General features: G+C 66.6%; 2 protein-coding genes across 4 annotated transcripts in view; one reads left to right on the top strand and one right to left on the bottom strand.

Moving 5' to 3' along the window:
- SIPA1L3 (signal induced proliferation associated 1 like 3) overlaps positions 1 to 3,070 on the bottom strand; it is a 35,132-nt gene extending 32,062 nt beyond the window's left edge. The window contains exon 1 of one of the 3 annotated variants that reach the window (XM_044425406.1): positions 3,054 to 3,070. The gene's annotated coding sequence lies outside the window, so the exon portion shown is untranslated. The remainder of the gene's footprint in view (positions 1 to 3,053) is intronic. The other 2 variants (XM_044425403.1, XM_044425405.1) reach the window with 2 other exon arrangements.
- MAP3K10 (mitogen-activated protein kinase kinase kinase 10) overlaps positions 2,601 to 7,935 on the top strand; it is a 19,923-nt gene continuing 14,588 nt past the window's right edge. The window contains exons 1-5 of the mRNA XM_044425414.1: positions 2,601 to 2,681; positions 3,102 to 3,269; positions 3,943 to 5,846; positions 6,342 to 7,146; positions 7,797 to 7,918. Coding sequence (XP_044281349.1) covers positions 2,601 to 2,681; positions 3,102 to 3,269; positions 3,943 to 5,846; positions 6,342 to 7,146; positions 7,797 to 7,918 — 3,080 coding nt within the window. The remainder of the gene's footprint in view (positions 2,682 to 3,101; positions 3,270 to 3,942; positions 5,847 to 6,341; positions 7,147 to 7,796; positions 7,919 to 7,935) is intronic.

The raw sequence follows: 7,935 nt of genomic DNA, 5'->3' as shown, positions 1-7,935 counted from the left end.
GGGGCTAGAAAAGGGGTTGGGGAAGCCTCCCACCTCCCTGCATCCTGGGATGGAGAAGGTGGTCCGTCCCTCCGGTTGCCATGGCAGCACCAGGGAGCCGCCTCATCTGTGGGCAGGAAGAGCCGAGTGAGTTGGTGATCCGGCAGCTGGTGCCAAAGCGGGGAAGAGCTCGGGTTGCTGGGCTGCTCGGGAGCAGGAGGCCAGCCCCACACTCCGGTGCTCCGGATCCGAGCTCTCGGCACGTCCGGGCAGAGATGGGGTCACGAGCCCTCCTGCAGGAGCCTCCGGTTCCTGGCTGCACGGACCCCGAGCAGGAGCTCCGTGGGGCAGCCCACACCGAGCCTCCCCCCACACTTCCTCCGCCCACACGTTTCCCCACACCAGGCATAGCGCCGCTTCGGGCCCTTCCCTGAAGATGAAGGGCTCTGCCCGGCCGCGGTGCTGGTCAGCGGGACGACGGTCGCGCCCAGCCCAGCCGGGCCGAGCCGCAGGCTGGCGCTGGGCTCGGCTGGGTGATGCTGCACTCTTGCTGAACGAGCAGCCCCTTAATGAGGCGGAGGGGATGAGCGGCAAACACCGGTTGCGTAACGAGGCATCAATAATGCAAGCCTCTTCCATTATTAATGCCTGGCTGTACCCTATAGCCCTAAAGGCGAGTGTCTCCTTATGGAGAAAGATGCTCATTACGGTCAAATCACGGAATTGCGATTTGGATGCAAATGCAAGGGGAGCGGGGGGGGGGGGCTTCTGATTTATCTGTGACAAGGGGCCGATTCCGGCATTGGGTTTTGCGGGGCTAACTCCTCCCCGAGGCCCAATAGCCAGAGCTCTCTGGGCAGCCTGCAGAGTGCAAAAGCCTTACCAGATTAGACATGGCAGTGAAACTGCACAGAGACGGACGGACGAACAGACTGCACCAATGCACACCACACACGCACCTCTCTAAACAGTGTTAAAGGATCACACTAAGAACGTCTAGGGTGTGAGTTAAGCCTCGTGCTTCCCGGGGCCTGAGAAGAGCGAAGGCCAGTCTTGGACTCCTCTGCAGACGTCTACATGACCGGCCGTGCTCACAACACCCACAGGCAGGAGCACCCAGTGGATTCGGGGCATCCTGAGGGAAGGCGGATCACCGCGGCTCAGGGGAGCCTTTCCCACCGCACCCCATCCCATTCCCCAGCCTGAAAACATCCCATTTTTAAAAGTCTGGCAAAAACACGCAGTGGACGCACATTTCTTTGCTTGCACTCCGCAAGCGTGATCCTGTGCATGTTTACTCAGAAGTAATCCTCCCTCTAGGCAGTGGCGCTTTTCTCCTAGGAAGAGTGCTTAGAATTGTAGCTTTATGTACTGCAACTTTTAAAGCTTATTTGAAACTAAATATTGTGTACAGACGCAAACCAAAACAGACATTCCCATGAGCTCTCAAAACAAAAACATGAATAGAGCAAGGAAGGGCTCCTGCTGAAGTGATAGATTTACCGTTTGAAAAGAACCCTAAAACTTTCCATTCTTTTCAGGCTTGTTGAATTTTGGGATCCCATTTGGGATCCCATTTTAGGATCCCATTTTGGGATCCCATTTTGGGATGCACAACCAAGCCGCTTGCATGTCATCTCCGCGTTTACCCTGCTATCCCATTAAAAGGTCCGTTGATTTTCCCATGTTCTGCAGAAGGCAAGCAGGCAGCCTCACGCAGCCCAGGCAGAAGGGGCGATTTCCCTCCCTGGACACCCTTCCGTCCAGCTCCGCCTCCGACGCGCACTTTGGCCCCCCTGACGTCGCCCAGAGGACCCTCCGCCGGGCCCTGGCTGCTCGCTGCCTGTTGGCTGGAAGGCTGTGATGTCACACTGCCGCCCTTCCCGCAGGATTCCAGGGATCCCAACCGGTAATCCCACCTTCCTTCGTGTCCTGACCACGCGTCGGCCCTGGCGACCGCTGCCCAGACGGGACCCGCTGGAGCCGCGCTCCCTCACAGCCACCCCGCAGCCTCCCGGTCCCCCGAGCCTCCTTTGAGCCGGGGGCAGGGGCTGGGCCTGGGGCTGGCCGGCCGAGACCCGGCATGCGCTTCCCCATTCAGGAGGGCCGGGGGGACAGCTCGGCACTCTCCGGAGGCACTGGGAGGGGGCCCTGCTCAGTGAGGGCAGCCCTGGACCCTAGGGGCTGGCAGAGGCCCCCTCCTGGCTGAGGGCCCACAGAGCCACGGCCTCTCCGCAGGCCACGCTGGGCAGGTGGCCGACCGCTCCCCCGGCAGTGGCGCGGCGCAAGGCCAACGGCCCCTCCTGCCGCAGAGGCCCCCGTGCTCCGGGCTGGCTGCGGCGGCAGGCGTGTTTCCGCCAGACGAGGCTCCATGTGGGGCGTGCTCGCAGCACCCCCACAATGGGGGCACGCCAACAGCGAGTGTCTCTGGCTCCTGGGGAAGGGCAGTCCCCCGCCACCCCCGAGGCCCAGAGGGCCGAGCACAAGGCTCCGCCCCGCGCCAGCTCAGGGCCCGTCTGTCCCTCTCCCAGGCAGCCCCGGAGGCGCCCTGGCACACGTGCCCCCTGCACTAGGCTGGCCCCCCGCAGCAGCGGAGCCCAGGGCACCCTCCAGGCGGCGTCATGTTGAAGGGGCCGGTCTGCATCGTGCCGCAGTGGAAGGAGCTCAAATACCAACTTCAGGACAAGCTAGAACTCCAGCGGGTAAAGGGGCCGGGCGCCACGTGAGCCGAGCCACGGTTTCCCCTGGGGTGGGGCAGGGCTGTGCGCCCGCGCATGTTGCAAGATGGCTGGGGAGGGAGCCAGTGGGCGCACCCAGGCAGTGCTTCCAGCCACTGGGCAGCCGATCTCCCCTGTTCTGCTTTCATAGATCTTGGCTGGTTAAAAAAAAAGAATGAAGTGGTGGGGAAAGGCCGAGGCACCGGTGCCCTGGAGACATTCTGTGCACACGGCAGCGACCGCACGGGGCAGGTCTCCTCCGGAGGCCGCAGGGTTCGAGCGCCTCGCGCCAGGCCCTTCCTCCGGGCCTTCAGGGCGCCTTCCGAGGAGGAGCTGTGCCGCACGCACGGGGCATACCTGGGCTGCGGCTCCCCCTACTCGCCTGCCCTCCTCCTCTCTGGGCAGGGCCTGCCGGAGCCGAGCGAGGGCTCCCACATCCGGCTGAGCGACAGGCCCAGCATCGTCTTCCGGGAGAGCTGCTTCCCCAACTGCATGCCGATCATCTGCTTCTACACGAGCGACGTGGAGCACTACTTCGCGTCCTTCAGCTGGAGGAGGGCCAAGGGAAGCAAGGTGGGGGCTGGCCCGCAGCGGAGGCTCCAACCGCCGTCTCCTTGGCCCGGGGCCGCGACTCGCCCCCTCCGGCCCAGAACGGCAGGGGGAGCCAGGCTGCCGGGCTGCGCGAAAGGCCCCTCCGGTCTGGCGACGCGGAGGCTGCACCAGGCCACCGTGGCCGCTGCGCGGCCTTCCCTCCCCGGCCCGGGGGGAGGCGATCAGCCGAGGCAGGGCCTCCCCACTCCAAGGGCCCCACACGCCAGCCAGCCCCACTCCCAGGGCAAGGCGAAGTCCTAGCACCCCGGGGCCTCGGTCTTCTGCCACTCCTCACCCAGGGACCCGGCACCAGGGATGAGGTGAAGGCCCCTTCCTTGAGTGGGCTCTTCCCCCGCTTCTCAGTGCAGGATGGGGAGGGTGGGGGGCCAGCAGCCACGGCGGGAGCCCCCGAGCCGGCCTCTCGCCCGCCTGCCTGATTCCAGGGCTTTCTGCTGTACTGCAGCATCTATGCACCCTCTGTGGGGGCCCTGGGATCGAAGGGCTGGGGCAGATATGTGAGCAAACCAAGAAATACCAAGCGAGGAAACAGAACCCCTGGGGCGCGGCTCGCTGGCCAGGCAGGGGAGCATTCCCGCCGGCTCCGGAGGGCAAAACCTTGCGGGCCCGTCATGCGGGGGTCCCCTCTCCCCTGCAGGTGCGTGCCTGGGTGTACCGGGAGGAGGAGGAGCCGCCGGTGACAGAGAAAGTCTACGCCATAGATGAGGACCCCATGGTGCTCGCCATCACCCACGCCCCCCGCCTGCACCTCTTCGTGGCCTACTGCGACGACGTCCACTTCCGCTTCTTCGCGGACCACACCCGGGACTTCAAGCTGCTCCTGGACAGCCGCTCACCCTATTCGATCACCAGCATGTGCTTCAACCCGGCCACCGGCGAGCTGGTGACCGGCGCCATCGGCACGGTCATCTTCTGGTCCTTGGCCACGGAGGAGGGCCTGTCCATGGGGGTGGCGCAGGAGGTGCCCATCGCCAGCGGGGAGTTCGTGCACGCCCTGAGCCTCGAGCAGGAGCAGAAGGTGCTGCTGGCCCTGTGCGAGAACGTCATCCGCGTGTATGACTCCCACAGCAGGGCCCTGATCCGTGCTTTCCAGGTGAGCCAGGGTGTGTCCCTCACGTGCTGCTCGGCCAACTGGTCCCAGAGCTTCCTCTACACTGGAGACCTCGCCGGGGATGTCAAGGTGTGGAACTTCGGCACGGGGGGGCAGGTCAGCCAGTTCAAGGCCCACCTGAGTGCCATCACCAGCATCATCAGCCGGATCCCGGTGCACACCCTCATGACGGCCTCGCTGGACGGCCTGCTGAAGGAGTGGAACGTGACGACCTGCGAGTTGCTCCGGCGCGTGGACATCGGCGAGGAGGTCTTCCAGATGCAGTTCATCACCGAGCAGACCTTCTTCCTCCGCACCCAGTTCACCTTCACCATCCGCACGGTGAACAACTTCTACCAGCTCTTCAACAGGACCAAATCGATGCTGAAGGGCCTGGTGCGGGTGCAGTGTGGGCCCGAGAGAGCCCGCATCCTGGCCACCACGGAGGACGGCGTCGTCCGGTTCCTCTCTCCCATCACTGGGGAAATGCTGTTCATCACCTGGCCCTTCCAGTTGCTGGAAAAGGCCCTGGACACCGTTTACGACCCGGACCGGGAGGAGCTGCTGGTGACGATGGGCACCACCGACATCTACGCCCTGGACACGTCCAAGAACCCCTGCCCGGTCAAGTACATCCTGCGCGCTGCGGACAGCGTGGAGGACAAGGTGCTCTGCCTGGCCTACAGCCGCCTGGACCTGGAGGGCCGCACCTCCAGCTTCATCTTCAGCGGCTTCAAGAGTGGGAGGGTGCGCACGGTCACCCAGCAGCTGTACCGTATGGGCAGCCGCAAGCTGCACGACGGCAACGTGGTGGCGCTCAGCAGCATCTCGGCGGCGGGGAGCCCGTCGCCCCACACGTGGGAGTCCTCCTACCTGTGCTCTTACGGCCTCGACGAATACATCATCCTCTCCAACGTCGTCCTGAAGAAGAACCGCCTCCTCGAGGTGGTCCCCCTCGTGGCCATCGCCAGCACCAACTGCCGGATCCACCGCCTCCTGCTCATCCCCGGCTACATCTGTGTCCTGACGGAGCAGAACCGGGTCCGGCTGTGGCGCCACGGGGCCCTGGTCCCCGGCAAGAAGAACCCCTTCTGGAAGGAGACGGCGACGCTGCACCCCACCAGCATCACCTCCTTCGACTACTGCCACCCGCTGGGCATGCTGGTGACCGGCGGCTCGGATGGCTCTGTGCGCATCTGGGACATCCTGGGGCAGCTGCTGGTGGAGTTCGACACGAGCCTCAAGTTCAGCCGCGTCTGCTTCGCCAACCAGCGCGGCGACCTGGTCGTGGGCTGCAACATGAACATCTTCTTCATCTCGTGCGTGACGTACCTCCCCAGCAAGCAGCTCGGCACGCTGCTGGCCCAGCGCGTGCGAGACGACGCGGTGGAGCTCCCGCTGCCCTTCGTGTCGCGCTTCCTCCTCTCCTTTGACATCGTCTTTGTGCCCAAGTGAGTTGCGCCGGGAGGCGCGGGGAGGGGCAGGAGGTGCGCAAGGGAAGCCACGGCGAGGGGGCACCCCTCACTTCCCACGGGGGCTCCTCGCGCCCCTTCCTGACCTGTGGCTGGAGCTGTCGCAGCAGCCGCCAGGCGGACGCGCAGGCGGTGCGGGCGCTTGGGCGCCAGGTGGGAGGCCGGGCTGCCTCAGGGCAAGAGCCGGCCGGCTGCGTGCTCCCGTCCCGGGCCCGTCCCGCATCCCTCGGCCGCGATGGCCTCCCGCCACGCTGCTGGACCACGGGGCGTGCCTGGCACCGAGCGGCCCCTGCCCATGGCCCCAGCGTCTGTCCCGCCTGAGCCATCAAGCACAGTGGGGTTGCGCTGCGGGGCCCTTCGCAGGAGCCCGGCCCGTGCCTGTGGGACGGGGGGCGCGGCACAGTGCGGGGGCCTGGGCTTCCGCGGACGCTCGGCGGGGGAGCCCTGTAGGACGTGGGTCCTTCTTCTCCAAAGGTACCGGCAAGTGGGCAAGCTGGCGAAGAAGTACGAGCGGCTGGAGCCCATCGCCAACCACAAGGAGGTGGTGCTGGAGAAGGGCGTGGCCAGGGTGGCGGAGCTCTTCGGCAAGGACGCGAGCCGCCTGCCCGGCCCAGACTTCTACGGGGAGGAACCGGCCACCAAAGAGGTGCACCCGGAGTTCGCCCTGGAGTACGAGCTCATCCAGCAGCACCGGCCCCCGGAGAAGAAGCCCGCTGCACCGCCCCTGGCGCCACCGCCCTACCGCGGCCTCCCGCCCCTGACTGACGTCCCGCTGCTGCGCAGGATCCCCTTCCAGCCCGGGCGCTCCTGGCCCATCGCCCCCGACGGCTACGTCCCCAACTCCGTGGTCCGGGCCCGGCTGTTCCCAAAGGGGACGCCCGAGGCCCTGCGGTGCTCGCTGCTGCAGAGCAGGGACCCCTTGCCGAAGCGGAGGGTGATCAAAATCCAGCTGCCAGAGGGGGACACCTCGGAGGCCGCCGAGAAGGCCCGCAAGAAGAAGGCGCACAAGATGCGGCACGGGACGTCCTCGGCGGAAGGGCCCCGCCGGGGCGACCTGCTGTCCGACCTGGTGGCGAAGCCGTGGCTGCGGCACAAGCCCAGCGACACCACCCTGCCCAGCGTCGTGGAGGCGCTGCTGAGCCTGATGGACGACGTGCCGTACTCCAGCTACGTGCTCTGCACCTCGGCCCTCGTCCAGCTCGCCGAGGCCTACGCGCTGCCCAGCGCGGTCCAGGAGCGGGCCTTCGACCGCCTCATCCTGGACACCACCCACAAGGAGGTCGGCCCGCGAGCAGCCCCAGCGGGGGGCGGCACCGGGGGACACCGCAGGGGCTGCCGCTCCAGCGGGGACGTGGCCGGGCCCTGGCGGGGTCCCCGGGCTTTGCTGTGCAGGCGAACTGGCAGCCCCCGTGCCAGGGGCCGCGGCTGGATGTCTGCGGGGAGAGGGCCGGGGAGGAGGAAAGTCCACACGGGTGGAGGCGGGCGGGAAAGGGGGCCCACGTGGCTTTGCTGGCTGAGCTCCCATCGCCCGGGGAGCCGCGAGGGTTCCCCCAGATTCTCTTCCAGAAATGCGGGTGCCGAATGCGCATGGGCAGCCCAGCAGGCCAGCGGTGGGTGGCCCCTTCCAGGAACTCGGGGGAGGGGATGCCAAGCGTCTCTGGGTGCCCGTCTTTGCTGCAGTGACCTGTGCTGGCACAGCCTGGCCTGGATCGGGCTCCTGGCAGGCAGCCTGGGGGGCAGAGGGACCTGGCTGGGCAGGCCAAGGGCCGGTTGGCTTCTCAGGACGCATCCGGGGGTTAACTCTGGGAGGGAGGCTGTGCGGGTGCACCCCTTGCCCTGGCAGGGGCTGGCTCGACTCCGGGCCAGCGGGGGTGCTCCAGCCGCGGGGGGCACCTGGGCCAGGCTGGCGGTCCCGCTTCTTCTCCCCAGGTGAGGATGAGGCTGGCCGCCTGGGAGGCCCTGGGGAAGATGGACCTGCTGACGGAGCAGGAGGTGGTGCCGCTGGCCCGGGCCCTGCTGGACGACAACAAGAAGGTGCGCGACTTGGCCCGGTCCCTGCTGGACTCCG

This window comes from Varanus komodoensis, unplaced genomic scaffold (assembly GCF_004798865.1).
Source record: "Varanus komodoensis strain SLA01 unplaced genomic scaffold, ASM479886v1 scaffold153, whole genome shotgun sequence".
Lineage (NCBI taxonomy): Eukaryota > Metazoa > Chordata > Lepidosauria > Squamata > Varanidae > Varanus > Varanus komodoensis.
Note: the sequence above shows the minus strand (reverse complement) of the source record. Positions and strands in the feature narration are given on the sequence as shown.